This window comes from Notamacropus eugenii, chromosome 6 (genome assembly GCF_028372415.1).
Source record: "Notamacropus eugenii isolate mMacEug1 chromosome 6, mMacEug1.pri_v2, whole genome shotgun sequence".
NCBI classification, from domain to species: Eukaryota; Metazoa; Chordata; class Mammalia; order Diprotodontia; family Macropodidae; genus Notamacropus; species Notamacropus eugenii.
This window is the reverse complement of record NC_092877.1, coordinates 279,988,775-280,012,127: the sequence shown is the minus strand read 5'-3', so window position 1 is coordinate 280,012,127 and position 23,353 is coordinate 279,988,775. Positions and strand designations below refer to the sequence as shown.

At 33.3% G+C, this 23,353-nt stretch overlaps 1 protein-coding gene across 1 annotated transcript; it reads left to right on the top strand.

Annotated features, from left to right (window-relative positions):
- Positions 1-13,117: 13,117 nt before the first annotated feature.
- On the top strand, positions 13,118-13,414 carry LOC140511402 (large ribosomal subunit protein eL43-like). Its single transcript, XM_072620445.1, has one exon. The coding sequence runs from the start codon at positions 13,136-13,138 to the stop codon at positions 13,412-13,414; it is 279 nt and encodes a 92-aa protein (XP_072476546.1). The 5' UTR covers positions 13,118-13,135.
- The last annotated feature ends 9,939 nt before the right edge of the window (positions 13,415-23,353 follow it).

Here is a 23,353-nt window from a genome sequence, read left to right as displayed (position 1 = left end):
TATTCAAGACTGTGAAAAGATTATATAAGAAAAAAATTACTCAGTTTTCTTACCCTTTGTATGAGTTATTTTACTACTGGATTTATACCCTAAAGAAGGGGTATAAAGTGACCTGAATGTCAATAAAAGATCAATATGTAAAAAAAAAATCCATATTATCTCTATAGGAATAACAACAACAACAAAAAAACTGGGAACAAATTATAAGCCAAATTACAGAGGAATAAATTAAGAAATTTTGGTGCAATAATGTTAGTGTGGTACTATTACACACCACACAAAATAATGAATATGAAATATTGGAAGATTTGTGTGTGATAATTCAGAGTGAAGGAAAAGAAATCATATACAAAATTCTTAGCTACATAAATGAAAACCTTGGATAAACCTATAGACCCTCTCTCATAAAAATATTTTAAATGTTTTACATAAAATAAATAGACTTAGACAGGAAACCAAGTACATTGAAATGTTATTTTTTTTAAGTTCAAAAATGCTTGGTTGAGAAGCCCTGGTATTTTGGATATTTGATTATGGAAGTGAAGAGTATATGGGACAACTAGAATTCTTTTTATTCTCCACTGTTAGGAAAGAACTATTCTTCAATGTGACAATGAAAATCAAGATTATTCCTCCCCTCACACCTCTGCCTTTCCTCCTGCTATTGTATATTTTAGAATATGCATTCCATATTGATATGCAAGTCATCATAGTTATTTAAGGCCCTGGTCTTATGATCCTTTTTTATAATAATTAGCTTGTAGGGATTTAAATGATTCTTCATGATAGTGAATAATTTTAAGGATAGTGAACCTACCTTACAAATATAGTTATATTGCTTGTGGATAAATGCTAATAATTGACATTGCAATTTTTTCTGGATCTCATTAAATCAGAGACAGTCTAAATAATTAATGAGTCATTTAGTCACCCAAATTCTTTAGGGTGTTTGGGAAGAGAACTCAACTTATTGACTGTTGCATCAAATGGGCACCAACATTTGTTCTTTGGAAATGAAGTGAGGCATCATGACTTACATGGTAATTAATGTTGACTAGGATTATTCGCTATTATCTACATAATCTATTATAATTACACATTACTTTACATGAAGATAACCCTTCCTTGGTTATGCCTTTTTCATGAGAAAATAAGCATATGCCCCATGGTTTATTCAATGAAGAGATCCTCTGAATGTTTTATATTTATATTGTGGCAGGCAACTTTATATTTCTAAAAAAAACAAACAGCCATCAGAATAGTCCAAGAAATGCAATTCAGTCTTTTGAAATACTCAAATTAAAATGTCCCCAGTGAGAAGGAAACTAAACAGGAAGAAAAATGATTGAGAGATTCTACAGAGGGCTAACCAATCTCATTTTTGTCCTTTCCCACATTCATTGACTCTTTGTCAATTAGGCAAATGAGAGCTCTTAAAAAGGAGACATAAAATTCAAAATATGACTTTATTACAGAGGATTCTGACAGCTTTACTTGTTGCTGTTGATGCCATTTTAATAAATGGAGTATTTGAATTTATCAACATAAAACAAAAACAGTGACCTCCAAAGACATGAAAATTACTGCAATTTTTTTTATTCTTACTCATTCCACTTGCCCCTTTATTCTCTTATGACTAGTTAGTCAGTACAGCTTCAGCTGCAGAAGGTGTTAAAACAAGTTTTCCATTTGTTAAAAGTATATTTGTTTATTGAAAGTGAAGAGATACTTTATATGAAATAAGAAAGTATATAGTCATATATGCATATAATTCAGCATTATAGAAATCTTATTAATAAATATATGATTGTATTGTTTATGAAGTTTGTTAGATTATAGAAAAATACAAAAATAAATTTACTTTTGTAGAGTATCTGCATGTGTGCTATTTTATTACTTTTTTGTCTTTAAATTTAAATGTATTTTTAAAAAGTACTGTACATAACAGAAAATCATAGAAGTTACACCATTTTTGTTCTTTGTTAACTGAAATGTTCATTTTTATTGATGATTGCTAATTGGTAATAAAACAAGTAACTTTAAATTACATTTTCCAAAGTAGAAATCATTGCTACTTCACAAAATCTGTGATTTCATTAGTGTGGGCCCACATCCACCAAGTTAAATCATAGTCTTTCTACATGCTATCAGCAATTTAATGAGTTGCTGTGAAGAGTAGTCCTTTAAGGTTAGAGCAATATTTTTGTCTTTTCATACACAGCACTCAGCACTATATCTACACAGTGTAGTTGTTCAACAATATGATTTCTTAAATGTATTTGCCACAATGAGCCAGACAAAATATATACTATTGAATGGATTGGTCAATTAATGATGAACATTATTAATATTTTTTGGTCTGGTACTCAAATGACAATCTATTGCCCATCCTTTATCTGAAGACTTTTTAAAACTTTATAACAGAAAAGGCTCGCATTCCACTTTGAGAGCCCTGAATAACCCTTACATGTCAATAAGACATTCATGTAGGAATTTTATGAATGTAAATGGGATGAAAATAATAAATTGAAAGACACTTTCAGAAGATAGTAAATATATTTCCATACCTTCAAGTGATAATATGTGTAAACACAGCAAAAATAAAAATGTCAACAACCTGCATAAATGAAGAGTCCCTTTTATTTCTTGGTTTGGAGAATAAAAATGCTCTGGTCAAGTGGCAGGATATAAAATATACCCATAGAAATCATAAACATTTCTATATATTATTGAAAAAGTTAAACAGGAAGAGATTAAAAGAGAAATTCCATTTAAAATAACTTCAGATAATTTAAAATACTTAATTTTTCTGCCAAAACAAACCCAGGAATGATATGAACATAGTAGCAGAATTGTTTTCACACAATAAAGACAGGTCTAAACATCTGGAGAAATATCTCTTGCTCATGGGTAGGATGAACCATTAAATTAAAAAAAATGACAACCCTACCTACATTTATTTATTCAGTGACATGCTAATCAAACTACCAAAATTTATAGACCTAGTAAAATAATAACATTTATCTGGAGGAACAAAGGTCAAGAACATCAAGCGAATCAACAAAAAATGAGAAAGGATGGGGAGGTAGTAATACCGCATCTCAACCATATTACAAAGTGGTAATTATCAAAAAACATCTGGGATTGGCTAAGAAATAGAGTGGGAGAGCAGTGGAATATAGATTAGATAAATAAAACACAATTGTAAATGACTATTATAATCTAGTACTTGATAAACCCCAAAATCCAAACTTTTGTGATAGGAACTCAGTATTCGACAAAAAAAGTTGCTGGGAAAACTGGAAAGCTGTTTGGTAGAAACAATATATAGATCAGTATCTCACATTTTATAGCAATATAAGGCAAAACAGGTACGTGATTGAGATGTAAAGGGTCATATCATAAGCAAGTTTGGGGAGCATGGAAAGTTTTACCTGTGAAATCTATGGATAATGGAATACATACACACAGGGAGAGAAAGAGAGAGAGAGAGAGAGAGAGAGAGAGAGAGAGAGAGAGAGAGAGAGAGAGAGAGACAGAGACAGAGACAGAGAGAGACAGAGAGACAGAGACAGAGAGAGACAAAGAGATAGAGAGAGAGACAGAGAGAGAGAGACAGAGAGAGAGAGACAGAGAGAGAGACAGAGAGACAGAGAGAGAGAGAGAGAGAGAGAGAGAGAATCACAGGACTGAATATTTAAGTTTGATTACATTAAGGTAAAAAAAAAAAAGATTTTCAAAAACGAAACCAATGAAGCTAAGATTAGAAGGGAAAAAAAAGAAATTTGGGGGAAGTTTTTACAGAAAGTTCATTTTTTTCTGATAAAGGCCTCATTTTTCAAATATATCAAGAACTAAGTCATTAGAAGAATATGAGAATCATATAAAAATATGAATAATTCTCCAATTTATAAATGGTAAAAATATATGAACAAAAAGTTTTCAGAAGAAGAAAGCAGTTATCCATAGCTATATATGTATAGTTATATATAGTTATATTTATAGTTAGAATGCTCTAAACATATGCTGATTAAAGAAATTTTAAAAATTGGCTTACCACCTCACATCTATCAGATTGGCTAATATGATAGAAAAGGAAAATGACAAATGTTGAAGGTGATGTAGAAGAAATAAGGATACTCATGCACTGTTGGGGGAACTGTGAACTTATCCAACCATTCTGCAGAATAATTCAGAAGTATGCTCAAAGGTCTATAAAACTGTGCATACCCTGACCAGGAATACAACTACTTGGTCTATATTCCAAAGATATATAAAAAAGCAAACAGACCTATCTGCACAAAATTATTTATAGTCACTCTTTTTTGTGATAGTCAAGAATTGGAAACTGAGGGTACGCCTATAAATTGGGTTATGGCTGGACAAGTTGAGGTATATAATTGTGATGGAATACTTTGAAAGGATATGAACAGGTAGTTTCGAGATGAAGAAATTAAAGCTATGTATAGATATATGAAAAAAATGCTCTAGATCACTATTGATTAGAGAAATGCAAATTAAAACAACTCTGATGTACCTTCACACCTAACATTGACTAATATGATAGAAAAGTTAATGATAAATGTTGGAGAAGATGTGGCAAATTAGGACACTAATGCTTTGTTGATTGAGCTGTGAACTGACCCAAAGATTCTGGACAGCTATTTGGAACTATGCCCAAAAAGCAAGCAAACTGTGTATACTTTTTGATTCAGAAAAGCCACTACTATGTCAGTGTCCCAAAGAGATCATTAAAAAAAGAAGAGGTCCCACATGTACAAAATTATTTTATAGCAGCTCTTTTTGTGGTGGTAAAGAATAGGAAATTGAGGGAATGCCCATCAATTGGTAAATGGCTGAACAAGTTGTGGTATATGAATATGATGGAATACAACTGTGGTATAAGAAATGATGAGTAGACAGATTTCAGAAAATCCTGGTAAGACATGAACAGTTGTTGAATGACATGAGCAAAAGCAGGAGAACATTGTACATAGTAACAGCAACATTTTGCATTGAACAACTTTGATAGTCTTATCTCTTCTCAATAAGATAATTCAAAGAGACTCATGATGAAAAATGCTGTCCACATCCAGAGAAAGAACTATGGAGTCTTCATGCAGATACTATTTTTGTGTGTTGCTTTTCCCTTTTGTTCTGCTTCTTCTTTCACAACATGACTAATGCAGAAATATGTTTACATGATTACACATGTAGAACCTCTATTGAATTGCCTGCTCTCTTGAGGAGTGGGGATGGCAGGGAGGGAAGGAGAGAGGGAGAAAGTATTTGAAACTAAAAATTTTATAAAAATCAATGTTGAAATTTATCTTTACATATAATTTGAAAAAAAGAAAATACTCTTAAAAAAAGAAGAAAAAAAGAAATGATGAGCAGAATGGTTTCATAAAAACCTGAAAAGACTTATATGAAATAATGCAAAGTGAAATGAGCAGAATCAGGAGAACATTGTATACATTACCAGCATTATTGTAATGTGATCTGCTGTGAATGACTTAGCTATTCTCAGCAATACAATTATCCAAGACAATTCCAAAGGACTTTAAAAATGCTTTTCACTTCCAGGGAAACAACTGTTGGAGTTTGGATACAGAAGGAAGCAAAATCACTTTTCTTGTTTTTCTTGCATTTTTGCCACATGGCTAATATGGAATTATGTTTTGCATGATTTCATATGTATTGTTGATATCATATTTCTTGCCCTTGCAGTTGGTGGGGAAGTGGTGGTAGAGAGGGAGAGAAGTTAAAACTATTTTTTAAATTGGCAAAAATAAACAGTACTTTAAAAAGAAGGAAATAAAAATAAAACAGTTCTATAATAATAGTTTACTATATAAAAAAATCTTGAATAATGCCTGCTTAAATGGGTCACTTGTTTGAAAACTTTATGAATTGTGATTATATGATGAAAGTGAACACATTGTACTATTTTTTTCAGTGTAACATCTGTCCCAAATCCCATTGTTATTAGAGTCAGTCATCATTGGTTGAGATGATTGGCATGCCCAAGAAGGGTATGGCAGAATTGTCAAGAGCTACAGAATTTTACTTTCTTCTCTCTTTAGGGAACTCTGAGCTTTGAGTCACTTTGGGCACCATTACCTTACAGCTCCAAGGATGAAAATGAAAAAAGAAAACTCTGTTTCAGGTTGCTGAAGGAAAAGACCCTGGAAATATACAACAGAATCTGGTAGTTTCCATCATGCCCCTAGTCCCAGCTTGCTACTCTAGAGACTTTGGGGAACTTCTTTAGTGAAACTGATAGATCTCTTATTTAGTTGTTATATCATTTTCAATGGGAAAACTTTGACTCCGTACTGTATAACACATATTAAAATTTCTGTTTTGCTACTGATTTAGGGAAATGGGTTTCTTTGCTTTTTACTACGTCTTTTCATTGTAAAACTGGTTTTAGGTAGGAAAAGTGTGAGAAAGGCTTGGAAATAGAGTTCAGATTCTTCCTTCCTCCAATATTAATGATACAGTAATGATAAGTTAGATAGAACTTGATTTTATCCACTAAGTTAGTAATAATATTTTCAGGAAGAGATTGATAAAATTCTAGCTCAGTTCCCCTTTGCTTTGAGGAAAGCAAAATGACTACTGCTACTCTGAACTTCATGCTTCACCTCCTGGAAGTAATACAAGTCTTCCTTGGAAGAGAGTAGAGAGGGGGTAAATGAGGCTAGAGATGTATATTCTGCCTTCCTTTGAGACATATAAGGACACCTTACACTATATCTTAACCCTTGTCATATTGTATGGGTTTTTCTACATAAGAAAATAAGTTGTAGAGGTGCTGCCTAGCATTAGTAGAAGGAATCTTTTCTCTTGGGAGTGCCACATAAGAATGAAATTATTGGTCTATTTATAGTCCCTTTGTATTTTATTATATAAGTTCTACACAGCTTAAAATTACACTTTTTTTTTATCATTATCTGTACAAATTTTCAACGTAAGTATTTTGTTGGCATTGATCACTTAAGTACTTTTAAAAGTAAGCCCAAGGATAGTTAGCAGATACCAAAAAGTTCTAAGTCATATTAAAGAGGTAAATGTTCTTAATAACTTGATCCTTTTTAACTCCTACCAATTGTATGATCTGTGTATTCTCACAACTCATTTGATGTGTACATTTTAAAACAATACATGCCTTTTCAAGGAGTTGCTAATTTGGTTCAGGTGGAGAATTAGGAGCAACATGAATTCTTGCAGCAGCTCAGGATAGCTTCCACCTGGTAACATAATTGTTGTGCTTAAAATACACATTTAAAGAAATAGCTTTGGTTTCTGCTCAAAGAACAAAGTGAAATTTATACTTCTCTAAACACCATTAAATATCTGATACGATGAATATGTCCACTCAAATTAATCCACAAATTTATTTTTGTTGGGTATTCACTTCTTTTTTTGTCAGTCTTAAAATTCTTAAAATCTTAAAAAAAATTCTTAAAATTCTTAAAATCTGAATCCTTATTTCCTTCACTTGAGACGTATACTTTATGTCTTCTTCTCCAGTTTCCCACTCCATATTTGCCACACATAGTAGGAAGTAGAGACACAACAGAGATCAAGTAAATGGAGTTGGAGTGCATGGGTGTAGAACTCTTCAGGTTGTCATAAAATGCCCAGTGCATCTGTATTGCTTTCAAAGGTGAGGCTGATAAGGATGGAATAGGAAGGACAAACAGAGTATATGTGTATGTGTATGTGTGTGTATCTATATCTATATATCTATATCTATATCTATATATACATATTTCTCTTAACACTAACTATTCATTGCTGAATTTCCCTGAACCTATAAGCTGCATAATTTAGAAAGCTATTATGCACTAAAGGTAACAAAATGCTGAATAAAACTTTTTTAAAAAATCAACAATCAATGAGGATTTTAATTTTTCCATTTTATGCAAGTCATGATAATAAATCACTAATCTTCGTTCAAACAAAATTGTATTTTGGAACTTGATTGATTCTCTTTGTGCTCTACTGATTCAAGGTAAGAGTATTTCATTTTATAACACCTTTTTAATTGATAAAAAAGGTAACATCCTTTAATGATTTAGTTGAAGTCATTTTAGATGTTTTTAACAGAATTTTTGTGGTTTAGAGATAATTTTATTGACTAGCATGGTTTTGCACTTTAGTGTAACAACTACTGTAAATCTACTTCATCCTTCACTTAGCTGGTTCACAGTATCGTTCAGAAGCTAATTTACTTTGTTGGTGTGTTCCCATTTTACAATAAGTGTGAAGTGGGGAAAGCAGGAGTATGACTTCTCCTAAATGTAATCAAGAGTAGTAACACCAGTACTACCTAATGTTTATAAAGTTCTTTGTAGTTGCAAATTGTTTTTATTCTATATGGTATCAAATCTTTAAAAGAAATGTTGTAGATGGGAAGAACAAGTTTATATCAATTAATACCTATACAATGCAAGTCATATAATTTGGAAGAGTGAAATGAACTGTTGGGGTCTTTTTTATCTTTTTTTCAAAGATTTGAATATATTAACAAAAAATCTTGCAATAATAAAGATACAGAACTCATCACCATACAACAGCTATGGAAAGATGGACACTTCTTTATCAACAAAAGAATGAGTGACGGACATTTTATTCAACACATGACAGTCCCAAAACTTATAGTGACGTTTGTCGATAAAGTAGATCCCTCTTCACCACGTTGAGGAAAAGGCTGACAATGGGAATATTTTACTGAATTTGTCAAATACAGCCAGATTCTCTCTCTCTCTCTCTCTCTCTCTTTCTCTGTCTCTTTCTCCCTCTCTCTCTCTCTGTAGATAGATAGATAGATTCATTTCTACTTGTCTAGATTTAGAATCTAGATATCACATTACAAGTAAATAGATAGATAGATAAATATAGACAGGTGTACTTGGGCATGTATCACATTCAATTCCTAGAATAGAAGATTCTTGAGGACTTGTGCCTTAGTTGCCTTCTTTCTTTATATCCTCAATGTTTAGTTCAATGGCTGGCAAATAGTACATAGTTTTACAAGTGCTTTTTATGTTGTTCTTTCATGTGAATTGCTATGTGGAAATATATGGGGCTAATGTTGGCAACACAGCACTAAGTTATTTCCAATAGAAATTATAGAAGTATTTTCCTTAAGGATTCCAGATTTATTCATCAATGTAGATTATGCAAGGAAAGAAAAGAAATTTTGCAACATTTGACAACAGGCTATAAATCTTAACATCTACCAAAACTTAGGACAACATGATTTCATACTTAGTATTGTCCATTAACTTTGATGAATTGAAAGATGAGAATCCCATAATATAAATATAAGCCTCAAAATATTCTTGAAAACTCAAACAATAAGCTGTGATCAAACTAAGGAATTATCACATAAATAATTCTTGCTATAGTCAACCAGAAATATTTAAAATCTTAAAGCTAGTATTTTAAATGGACATGGCTAAACCTAATTTTCATAATCTCCAATCTATTTGGAATGAAAAAGATTCCAAAATATAGAGAACAAAAATTAAAAATCAAATCCACTTGAGAATAGGGTAAGACATATGTCACTACCATCATTATGTCTGCTACTGGAGTTGTCACAAATATATTTTTAGTGAACCTAAAGAAATTATCCTTTCTTCATTCTTTTTCTTCATTTACATAAAGCATTCATTTTCTATGCCCTAACAATAATCTGTGGAAGTTTATGTGTAAAAGAATGAGAGTGGGAGACCAGGAGAATATCTAGTTGAATCCCTCTTGAAAGATGAGAAGAATGATATAAACAAAAATACACTAACTGCCACTTAAATGTTTTATTTTAACTTTTGTAAAGCATTTTACCAGCTTCCTCTGTACACTATTTCTATTGTTCTCACCTTGTAGATAGAAATATTATTCTCTCCAGTTTACACACTGAGAAATGTTGATTGACTTGCTCAAGACCATGCAACTTGAGTGTCAGAGGATGGTGTTCAAACTCAGCTATTCTTTACCCCAAGTTTCTACTATGCCACATTCCCTGTCAACTAGTAAGATTACTTCATGAATGGAGAAAAAAAGATAGATGCTAATAATGCTGTGGGGATAGAAGTCACAATAATTATCTGCATTCTATATATAAACAAAGAATGAAAGGGAACATTAAAAGATGATCCCAAGTTTGTTAAGATGGGTCACTGAATCTTAATTTCCTTAAAATAAATTGAACCAATGAGTAGCCATAGTATGGATCAGCAACAAGATGTTGCATTGTTAATGTAGTTTTGCTTAATTTGAAGATCTTTCTCATTCATTAATAGACCCATGTGACCTGCTTAAATCATGTGGAAGCCTAAGTCACGTGTGGTGGGAGGAGTTTGCTGAACAGGTGGAACAGGAAAGGTGGAACAGAGCTGGGAGGAAGTTGGTGAGAGCAGTTAGAGTGGAGGAGAGAGGACACAGGCAGGCACAGCTAGTCTTGTTTACTTGTGGGAAGACCCCAGTGAGGGAGGAGGGGTGAAATGTTTGTGAATGGTATTGTCCCATGCAGTGTTAATGTGTATTGACCTCTTTGTTACTATGACTGGCTTTCTGGTGTTGGGATTTGGCATACTGGTGTTTTTCTTCCACCTTCTATATGAAGAATGTGTTATACTTAGCGATTCAGAATTATGCTGGCATATTCATTGTCATCATCGGTGCTCTGAATGTTACCTTGACAATAAAGTTGTACGAGCTGAGGTATGTGGCAAGGCCAAGGTAAATGATACTAGCAGGAAAATTTGACTCTGATAGAGATAACTAATGAGGAGCTCTTTCTTCAGAGTGTACTATTCAGAAGCCTTCCTAAGTTATTCTCACCACATTGGAGATAGCATGGCCCAGCCTTAGCAAGTGAGTTAAAAAAGGTAGTGAGTCTTCTGGAATAGTGATGTAAAGATTCAAACAGAAATGGGATCCATTAAACCATACATAAGATCCCTGTTGACTGGATGGATATTGACTTAGGAAAAAAGCCATTAACATTATCTTTTTTCATTTTTACTTATTTTATTAAATATTTCATAATTACATTTAAATTTTGTTGGGTCTGCATTCTGCTTTTTGATATCTCTACTCTGGAAGAATAAAGGAAAAATAGCTGAAGTTTGAATACTCCCCTTTTCTTCCACTCATGCAAGGGAAATTAGGATAGGGGTTTGTGTTATAAGAAGCCACAGAGAAATCATCCATGCCTGGATTTAAATGGATAAAGGTGATGAGGTGACTCAAAGGCTGTGGTAAGGAAGTTTACTTGGCAATATATTTTTCTGGGTAGTAGTGATACGAAGAACAGTAGTTTACTTTTGACCTTAACAATAATTCTCACAAAAATATAACTACTTCTCTCATGCTTCCATCCTATACTGAGAACTTCCTATAAGACATTTGCATTTAGGTTTCCTGTAGGCATTTTAACTAATTTTGCTCAAGAGATAACTCATTTTTCTCACAAACAAACTCCCTCCTCCATATGTTCCTAACAACTTTCACAACCATTTTCCAGGCTTTCATGGTTGTGGGAGTTGGAAGGAACAGATAGAGAAGCTGAGGGAACTGCCCCACTGATGTTCTATGTGGATTGCTCTATGTTTACTTTCGATTGTAAGGTAATCGTACCAAATTAGAAGGAATTTGAGAGATCATGTAGTTTTTACCTTTTATAGATGAGAAAATTGAGAACCAGGTCAATTGAACGATTGTGATTTCCTTAAAGGCAGAGACTGTTTTTGTTTGTTTGTTTGTTTTGTTTTTACTTTCTTTGAACCCTTAGCACTCAGTACAGTTCTTGACCAATAGGAAGCACTTAGCAAATTCTAGTTGAGCTGACATGAAATTAGACCTAAGACTTTAATCCCAATCCTCTCCTACAATTCTTTTACAACCACCTCCTGTATTAGTCTACTTCTGGCACCACTACTTTACTGCTTCGACACAAACTTGTAAAGAAAGTAAAAGGATTTGAGGATAACATGTATAAATGCCAGCTTATTAAGGAAGATGAAAACAGGAGACTGAAAGCGTAAGGTGAATCAAAGGATGAACAATTGGAAGGATGTAACTTCTGAGAAAAGGAAGCAGGAGAATTTGGGGGATATTTCACCAACATGGCTTCCGATATAGAAACAGAATCTAATTCTCCATGAAACAAATATGATATAGTACTAGACAGAAGAAGAGAATTATTAAGAGTAAAAAGAAAATAGGAGTGGTAGAGTTGGTATGGGTAACAGTAGCAGCAACACCTAACATTTATACATAACTTTTAAGTTGCAAAGTGCTTTACATATATTATTTGACTTAATCCCACAGGTACTAGATGTAATACTACAAAATGTTAAGAAGATATAAACTTGTGTGACAATTGACAATCCTAAGGAAAAGAGGGAAAAAAAAGGTTAAGGAGCATTATTGTACTATTATACTACAGAACATATGACCAGATTAAGGAAATAGAAGATTAATTTTTATATAGATTTTAAACTGGCACAAAAGCAACAGCTAATAGTGATGGGGGATTCAGTGCTCTGGACATCTTGTTCCATTAAAAAGAGAATATGATAAGATAGATTACAAATAGAAACACTGATAAACTATTCCCATCACACATGAAGACATTTTCAGTGAATTTAATTGAGAAGATCTAAAAAGTTCCTGAGAAGAAACCATGAGAAAGGACTCCATCTGTTAAAAAAAGTAATTTCCTTTGTACAAAATCTTACATTTTCAAGTTAAATCAAGGTTAAATTAGCAATGTCGGGAAGAATAATTCATATTATTCCTTCACCAAAAAACAAAACATATGATCAAAAGGCTAATTTGTTCAAGAAATAGACGTATAAAATTAGTATATTCTTTCTGAGTTAAATGCCAAGGCCGTTATTTGTAAAAATGAATGTTTTGGAAAGACAGAAACTTCATTGTGTATATTGCTCTGAGAGCAGTAGACCTTTAAAATATTATTTTGTAACCAATTATTTTTTTCTTATATTGCTTGGACTATGTTAAAATATCTTTTTAAAGAAAATAAAGGATCTTTGCAACTCATGAAAAGCACCTAAATCCCTCTCTGAGCTCTAGCCCTGCAACTGGCAACATGGCTAAACATTCCAAGAAGGTTAGAATTATTGCTAAATATGGAGCACATTATGGTGCATCCCTCATAAAGATGGTGAAGAAAATTGAAATTAGCCAACATGCCAAGTATGCCTGCTCTTTCTGTGGCAAGATCAAAATGAAGAGATGGGCTGTGGGTATCTGGCATTGTGGATCTGCTATTAAAACAGTAGCTGGTAGTGCATGGACCTACAATACCCCCTCTGCAGTCACAGTCAAATCTGCCATCAGAAGACTGAAAGAACTGAAAGACCAGTAAAATCTTCTTATCAAATATCTGTAGCCCATAGTTCAACAATAAATGGGTTAATTTATGGAATAAAAATCACTTTGATTCTTAGTAAAAAAAAAAAAAAGAAGAAGAAGAAGAAGAAAAAGAAAATTTCCTAAATCACAAGGTCCTTGAGAAAGAGACTTTAAGGCATAATTTAAGCATTTCTGCATGGAATTTTTTGAATGCTCTTTCCCTTTGCATTTAATTCTACAAAGAACCTAGAGTCTTTCACCCAAACAATCCTTGATTATGATCAACATGGATTATTATGGGCTTTGCACATACACATTCAATAGTTGCTTGTCAGAATTCTTACAAAGATCAAATCAAAACCAGACAACCTTGAGGGCAGAGGCAACCAGATTCTCTGAAATATAGTACCAGGAAAATTGGATTCAAATTAATGGACTGAGAATGCTACTGCTGAGAGTAAGATGGTGATGAGATGCAGAATCTTAGTCATACTATTCTAGGAGCTCAGTGGCTTGTCCTAAAATTTTGAAAGTCTATCACTTCCTCTTCATTCTTTTACCAGATTCCCTATTTTACGTGCTGTGTAAACAAAATTATTATTATAAAAGTAAAATAACATAATATAGTATTTGATTTCCCTATAAAATAATAATAAAATTCAAGTCATGTCAAACTGTTTTAACTAATTGAACCAAAGTATACTGTTAAATTATCATGTATTCAGATGAGAGGAACAAAAATATTGCAGGGAATATATAGCCATTATAGTGTCCAAATGTATAAAATTGATATGCAGTGATGTCATTTTGCTTTGTCTACCAACCAAAATGTGTTTCTTCCTATCAATACTAAATCTAAAACCATAATTCATAAGAATCATTTGAATGGGTAGATGTGAATATCATGCTAGTACAGATGCTGGACAATGGAAGAATAAAGATCACTTTATCAAACATTCCACATGGTAATTTTCTAACTAATAAGATATTCTGGAACTGTCGATATCTTGAAACTAAAAAAAAACAAACTTTTGAGATATTCTTTGGGGTAGTAGTTAGAGTGTTGGACTTTGAATCAGAAAGATCTGATTGAAGATCCTACCTTTGACATTAACTTGTTATGCAGTGAAGGGCAAGACATTTTTTTTTGGCTCACTTTCCAATGAAATGGGAATAATAATACCCATTATAGGTAAATGTTCAAGGTTATTATAACAATTAAGATATTTACTGCATGCAAATCACTTTGTGATCTTAAAAGAATTGTATAAATATTACCTTTCATTATCATTATTGGCAATAAAACAATGAACCTGAATTCAGAAAGTTCTCAGTTCAAATCCAGTCATAGACAGTTACTAGGTGTCTAACTGGGCAAATAATTTAACCTATGTCTTTTTCAGTTCCTTTTCTACAATAGACCGTCATCTACCTCTTGGGGTTGTTAGGAGGATAAAATGATAGAACATTTGAAACATACATTGTAAACATTAAAATGTTGTTATCATCATCATTATTATTTACTTCTGACCGCATGGAACTCTGTGTCTATGTGTTCATGTAGCAGAGAATGTTTTGCTCATAGAAATTATTAATTGGCTTTTTAATCTCTAGACCTAAATATGTCTAGGGACAACCAGATTTAATTAGACTACTGTCTCTGTGGATTGTAAACGCAAATAAAAATTATCCAATTACACTGAAATCATCAGTGGTGACATTCTACATAATTCATAGCTCATAATTAAATAAGTGAGTGGCATCATTTGTTTCTGATCATGGGTGATTTACAGTGTAGCAAGCATGCAGTATTATTTGTCACTTCTTTAATAACAGTGTCATTACACAGCCAATGATAATCCACCAGCTCTGCAGAAATAGGGCCTGTTCACAAGGAGCTAGAAAGACTCACTAATAAATGCTTGCAATTTAAAAAAAAAAATGAATTAAATCACAGTGTCTGTAATTATATCACAATGATTAGCTGAAGTGAATATAATGAACCATGCACTGAATATTTAGTAGACATAATAAAAAAATCTCCATTACCCAAGTCTACTTTGATCTTGGTATGCCCATTGAGTATTAGACTGAAATGTGACTGACTTCTAAAGTATCAGAATGGTTAGATATTCCAAGGCATGGAAATTAGTGTTAAATAAATGTTTAATATCTTAGTGATTCTCACCTGTCTTGAGAATAGTATTATCTTTTCTTCTCCCTTGTCTGCATTTCATCTTTGGGAACCATATTTCCTAACGAAAGTCATTAATTTACATAGGAAATAAATAGACAGGAAGCAGTTAGGTCATTCAGTCTCACCATACTAATGCTAGGCAGATTGCTGAATGATCACTTTAGCTGGACTCAAGAAAATCACCAGAAGAACACAACTGTTGTTTAGTTTTTTAGAAAATACATGGATTTGTTTATAGTCTCTGAACATGACATAAAATCAATTATTCAAAGATGTTTTCAGGTAAAATGGAAATAGGTTAAACATTCTAAGTGGCATATGAATACATATGTTTATAATTTAATAAAATGTTAAAGGCATATTCATCAACAGCCTGTCCAAAGGATGGAAAATTATAGTTTTTAATTATTCATTTATTAAGTGATGCACTTATAAGTTGATTCATCCAAGTCAAGTTTTGTTTATGTTCGGAAGAATATCATATATTTTTCAATAGCTTTCTCAAACTTTACTTTGTCACAAGATATTGATTTAAGCCTCCCCTATCTATAACTTTCTAAAAACACATTTACATCTCATACCGACTACTGAATTTAAAGATTTTTGTTTGCTCTTTCATTTTCTCTTGTCCAAATTGTTCACAACCAGGCTAAAAAAAAAACAACCCACATATTATCATGTGTGGCTCATAATAAAGACAGAAATAATTAATGTCATTGAGTGGTCTTTTAGAATTTAGTTCTGAAGGATAACTTAGGAAGGTATGGAGACACACCCCTAGCCCCAGCTGTAGGAAACTGATTCTGTATTTGATCGAGGCAGTGAACAGAGGATGAGGTTGAAGATGTTTTTAATTCCCTTCTCAGTTTTAGAGTGTGTTCACTTGTATATTCCAGAGCTAGAAAGTTCCAGCCACATGCAAGTGGATGGTCAGACATTTAAAACTTTGTGTTAAAAAATATATGACAGACATTTGACTTTCAGTACCTTCTTTGATAAGATTAGAAGATGGAACTACCAGATACTTATACCAAATTGTCTCTTTAAAACTACCCTTTGAGGTGTTCTTTGATGTTACAGTGCATAAGGAGAGACTCACTTCTTTACAATGCCGAGACTTTCATCCTCTGAAAGATCCAAATTTCACCAGTTGATCAAAACCCCTTAGTAGTTGCTAAGGCTATAAATTTCATCACCTGGATATGAGCCTTAGATGATGGAAATAGTTCATTTCCAAAACTGTATTTGAAGTCTCTTCAGTTTGATAAGATGTCTAGAGCTTGTAGTCACTTGGAAAGTTGTTCAGGAATTGAGGGTCACCTGATTATAATGCAGTCTTTGATGGAAGTAAAATATCAATACTGAAAGAAAAAAAACCACTTATATTTGGATGAATAATCATTCTGTTTTTTATCATAATGAAGTCACAGCTGTCACTTCCATTGTTGCTATAGAGTATAACCAGAGCCACCTCCCATCCCAAATAAAGATGCAGTAAGAATGAAATATCATGTAATAAATAGTAGAGCTATCAACTTCGTTTGAGCAGATTTATTTGGATTGCTAAGTCAGTACTAAAGATACCATTTCATTAATCGCTTTTTGTCATTATTGTCAATAAATCATTTCTATTACTCTTTAATCAAAAAAGAACATCTCTTGTCATCTGGCACTTTCTTGTGTCCATCATGAATCAAAACAAGGCAAAGTGAAATAATAATTAATAACCCCAAAGCTTTTGAAACTTCACAAAAGAATAACAGATGTGTGAGTTTTAAAACCTCACACATTGTCTAGATTCTGACAGATCATTAAAAATTTAGTGTGAGACATAGATTTAATTACAATGACTCTTTCTAATCCATATACTTTAAAGCAAATATAAAGATGTGAATTTTACTTTAACCCCACTTGATTGCTCAGACGGCTCAAATCAGTCAATCAGCTGTATAGACTAGGAGTCAAAACAATTTTACTGCAATGCCACCAAAATATATGAATAAGTCTTTAGAAAATATCACAGAGCTTTGGTCATTATATGAAGGCAGGTGAAATGAAAAATCTTACAACTGGCTAAAATAAAAGCTACTCCTAAGTTCATGTACTTAAAAAAGACTTACCAGTCAAGCAGTTAACCAGGTCAGAAATGTAGGAAAGTACAAATTCAGAAGTTGGAGAATTCCAGAATTGAATGTTGAATCCAGAACCTAGTGAAAGGAGAAAAATCTTTCTGTCTCTGTCTCTGTCTGTCTCTCTGTCTCTGTCTCTGTCTCTCTCTCACTCTCTCTGTCTCTCTGTCTGTCTCTGTCTGTCTGTCTGTCTGTCTCTCTTTGTCTTTATTTCTCTCTGTGTCAGTCTTTCTCTCTGTCTCTCTCTGTCTGTCTCTCTCTTCACCCTCATCAAAGATCATAGAGAATGGAGCAGTCCCAAAACAGAGAACATGCACTAGTAAATGACTACATATACAAGCCAGAGCACAGTGACAGCATGAGGACAAATAGTTTTACAGATAGAGTCACCTGTGAAGGAAGAGAGTTTCAAGAACTGTCAAGAACAGTTTGCATCAGAGAGAAAGATCAGCTATGGAATAAACAACAACAGATATCCAGAACATAGAAAGCTGGTAGTGTTGAGTCACTCTTTTGCCACAAATGAGTCTTCTAAGTGTGTGTCACTGTTTGAGCCGCATTTCCCATGAGACTGCATTATGTGAATAAAGTATGCCTCTGGATTTTTCTTGGGGAGGCCAGGGCATGTTTGTAGCACTTGTTCTTACTATACTATCTTACTGAAAGTCTTTGTTCGCAGCTTATTAAGGCTGCTTGTTGGTATGAATCTCACCAGTTGCACTTCATGAGCACCAACACTGAATTAAACTGTGATTCCTGAGAGAAGTATACATCTAAGACTACAAACAGCAAGTTAAAATTGGGAGGAGAGAGGCCAAAGAGAATATTGAACTTTCAAAAGGCAAGTATTTTCCAAGACTATCATATGGTTTCACACTTCCTTTTCCTAGGCTCCATTCCACCACTTGTTAGGATGTTACTGGCTATTTTTGTCTTTGAGGTAAGTGAAAGTAGAGTTCATAGTCATCTGGCTTATAGCTGAATGAAGTTTCTCTGTATTAAATATCTGGTTGCTGTTGAGATGGGGCAGGATGGCATCCAAATTTAATTAAGATCAGATGAGATTAAGGATGCAAATGCCAATGGAAAGGAGGATCCTGAAACACTAAAAGCTTTCAAAATTGCTTATGAAGAGGAAGCATGCCTTTGGGATAAAACCACCTTCTGTACTGCTGAGGACCATGTTGGAAGAGAAGAAGAAGAATGATGTAGAGAGATGCCACTACCATGACTACTTGGAGTTTTTTCAGTCAAGAAAGGAAGTCTTCCCTAGATTGGCACTGACAGCAGTTTTATGTATCTTCCCTCAACAAAATCTCTTATTTACCCAGGATATGGGTATGGCATAGGATTTTAGTGTGGACAATTTCTCTCACCTTAGGAAAATGCTTTGAAGGCACTAATTTAAAGAAATGAACGGTTTTGCAACGCTGAACCAATTAAAACATCAATAAAGACCTTCAAAGTTACTGTCACTAATTAGTTTTTGATGATGGTTATCTTTTGTGAGGTAGAAATATATTTATATTTTTGAGAAAGATGGCAAAAATGAAACTTCTAGACCCACCCAGCTCCCTGGGGACCACCTTACCAAAGAATAAATTTTGTCAAATTGGGAAAAAAGGTAAAAATAATTGATCAGATGAAAGTAAATAAAGAATAGCAAAGCCATCCTCCATATTTACACAGAGATAACTCTGAGTACTATGCTACTGATGCATATTAGTCAATTAAATAGTATTTATTAAGCAACTATTGTGTATATAGTACTATTACAGGTATTGTGCTAGGTGCTAGCAATGCAATTCATGTAATGAAATCATCTCTACTTGAAAGAAGCTTATAGTCTAATGGGACAGACAACTTGATTGCCATAGCAAGTTGGTGATAAGCATAGTAAGGATTTACCTAGATGGAAGCAAATGAGCTTGTATGTAAAATACAGAAGTGGGAAGCAAGGTCATGAGAAAACAAAAATGGATGATATAAAAGAGACAGCTCAAATGACATAGACTTTGTTTTGACAAACACCCAGGAAACTGTCATAGTTAAGAAAGCATTCAGCATTTGAGGATAAAAGAATTTTCTAGGATAGGATCATTACTCCTCTCTCCTAACAAGACCCTCATCTTATTCTGGCTGTTGTTATTAAGTAAGGCACAGGAGTTCATTTGCTAACCACGAGAGTTATTCTGTCTGATCTTACATCTTTTACGTTTGCCCTGTGGTCGAGAACTGTACTGTTTTACATACTTGTTACTGTGGGTTTTTTTCAGCCATTTCTAACATCTAGATGTTACATGTCAGGATGGCTACCAGTAGTCCCCGGTGATATCATGTCACTTTTCTGCTAAAAAAAACTTCAATGGCTTAGCATTTTCTTTAGGATAAAATTTATAAACTTCTATTTGACATTAAAAAAAATCACATGGGGCAGCTTCATGGCACAATTGATAGAACACTATCCCTGGAGTCAGGAGGATATTGGTTAAAATCTGGCTTTAGACACTAACGACTCTGTGACCCTGGGCAAGTCACTTACGCCCAATTGTTTTTAAAAAAAACAACTCACACTCTGACTTCAGCTTGTATTTCTAGGCTGAGTATATACTACGCTGTTTTCCATATTCTGTGGGTCAGCCAAATTGGCATATTTAGTGTTCCCTATATTCAAGACTGCATCTTTGACCACTAAGATTTGAATAAGCTGTACCTCACTCTCACTCTTCCATGTCCAGACTTTTCTCTTCTTTCCCCTCCGTTTCCTTTCTCCCTTTCTCCCCCCTCCCTCTCCTTCTTCCTTCTCTTTTTCCTTCTCCCTCTCCCTCTCTTTTTCTTCTCCATCTCTTCCTCTTGCAGGCCCTGTATTCCTTCAATACATCCCTCAAGTGCCATATGCTTGTGTGTTTTTAAAATGTCACCAGTATTTAGAGGAACATCCCGCAAATTATTTTGTATTTATTTTGCATATATCTTCTACATACTAATCTATGAAAATGTTGCATACCTCTACTATAACAAATTTCCTGGGGCGGAATTTCTTGTATCCCAGGCATTTACAATAACAACTAGTAGCAAAATAGCTACTAAATAAAAGTTTATTAACTATAAAATAGCAGAAAATTGCTCAAAACTATTGAAACAGGAGACAAAGAAAAATCCATAGGTCACCACCTCAAAGGAATCCCTAATTTTACAGATTCAGAAATGTAATTGACACTAAAAGAAAAACAAAAACATACACCAATAAGAATCACAATAGGTTTTGCAGCAATAGAGAAAATACTAGAATCTGGTATAGCAAAGGCCATAGAAAAAGACATAAATTTAATCATAATCTGCTCTGCCAAGATAGCTTTAATATATAGGACAAAAAAAAATACGACTTTAATCTAAGCAGACTTCTAAGCATTCATGTTGACAATCAAAAATGAATAGAATCTTTCAAATGAAAACATAAGGGACATAAGAAAACTACATGAACCAAGCAAGGTAAGGTTGGAATAAACAAACAGCAATAAAAAGCAATATATGATGCATATATAATTAAATACATAGGAGAATGCTTATTGGTAGGGAAATTTAGAAGAGGGATTTAAGTGGCAAATTGGAGTTGAAAAGGAATAATCAGTTTCAAACAAAGAAAATCTTCAAATTATAAGTGTGAAAAAAGATTAAAGAAAGTAGGAGATACAGAGATATGCATCTAGAATGGATGGAGAGGCAAAGGATTGGAATCAGATTATCCAAATGCCATATATCTGGCACGAATTTCATCTCATCTTTATCTCCTTTCTGTCTTTTAAAAACAAGAAGTAGAATGGGGGAAGAGAAGAAATATTATAATAGAATTTGATGGAATGGAAAATGTAATTATTATAATGAAGAATATGAATAGGAAGATATTCCCCATAAATTGGACAAGGGTAATACCATGTAATAATAACAAAAATAAATAATGACAATAACAGTAACTACCATTTACATATAGCCTATTATGTCCCAGATGTTCTAATCATTTTACAAATATTATCTCATTTTATTAGAAGGCAAAAATGATTTTTTTTGTTTAGAAGAAACACACATAGACTTATTTTCAGTTAAAAATTATAATTTGAGGTTGAATCTACTTTGCCTTAAATGAGCCTTAAACACTGACAAAGTAACAGTAAAAATAGAAATGATTAGGAACTAAAGAGGGAAACTGTTCTGATTAAGATTGGATAAAGAGAATTCATGAAACCTTATAAAAACTTTTTATAGATCAAAATATATAAAATTTCATAAGCATCAATGCAAAAAAGTGGATCAATATTTACATTATTATTTTTACTATTTGATATGCATTGCAATAAGTGCCTAGAATAAAACACTAGCAAAAATAAAGTCTCTATTTCAATGTACTTCCATTCTAAAGAAAGAAGTTAATGCATAAAAAGAAGTTGAAAAGGTGAGAGAGGAATGGGCGAATGTACTCATCCACATGGGGACATGCAGGTGAATCAGAGAGTCAGGAGTAAATCAAAGAGAGGAGTAAGAAAATGAACAAGGATAATTTGGGTACTTAAACTTCGAGTTCCAGAATGAACTGACCAAACAGAGAATGCAGTTTCAGAGGCAGCAATACCTTCTAGTGGGATAGGACTGCTAGGGTCGTGAACTTACAAGTTAACATACTTACTGGTTTATGGTGAAGAAGGAGATCTGGAGAGTCAAGCTTGTAGTTCAGAGAAGAAAATCAACTACCACATACTAAAGAATGCTCCAAAATGTAACAATATTAAAATGATGTTCAATTTTCACCTCACCCTGAAACCAGATTGGAAAAAAAAATAGAAATATATGGAAATGGTAAATGAAATTGTGGGAAGACAGACACACTAATGCACTGTTGATACAGTTGTGGATTACTCTAATGATTTTTTGAAAACAATTTGGAACTATGCTAGAAATGCAATTAAACTGCTCATAACTTTTGATCCACCAGTAATACCACATTGTTGCATATATCCTCAAGGAGATCAGATAGAATTAACATGTAAATACAAAAATATTTATAATATAACATTTTGGCTTAGGAAAAATTGAAATTAATCTGCTGAACAAGTTATGTAATATAAATTAAATTATCTTTTATAAGAATTACATTCTACTACTTAATAATGTTACATAAGATTCACTGCAAAGGAAAAGCTATAATACTCTGGCATAGTTTCATTCCTGAGCCCAATGACCTTGCCTTCAGCTAAACAATCTCAGGTAGAATCTGTGCAAACACGACATCATGGAACTGGCATACAATACTGTACAGTATAGTTATCTGGGCAACCAAATTTTGTCATGAACTTCCACAAGCCCTCATGTCTGACAGTATGGAAGTCCTTGGTCAGAATAATGAACATTATATACAGACCTATTTGGTGCTCCTCACATGTAGCAAACACCATATTGACCATTCCTTGGCCCTTTCTGAAGTCACACTATCTCTTGGTAGATGACCATTTTCCAAGTGGTCAATTAGTCAATTAAGTAAGGAGAGAGAGAGAGAGAGAGAGAGAGAGAGAGAGAGAGAGAGAGAGAGAGAGAGAGAGAGAGAGAGAGAGAGGAGAATGATAACGAGAACAAA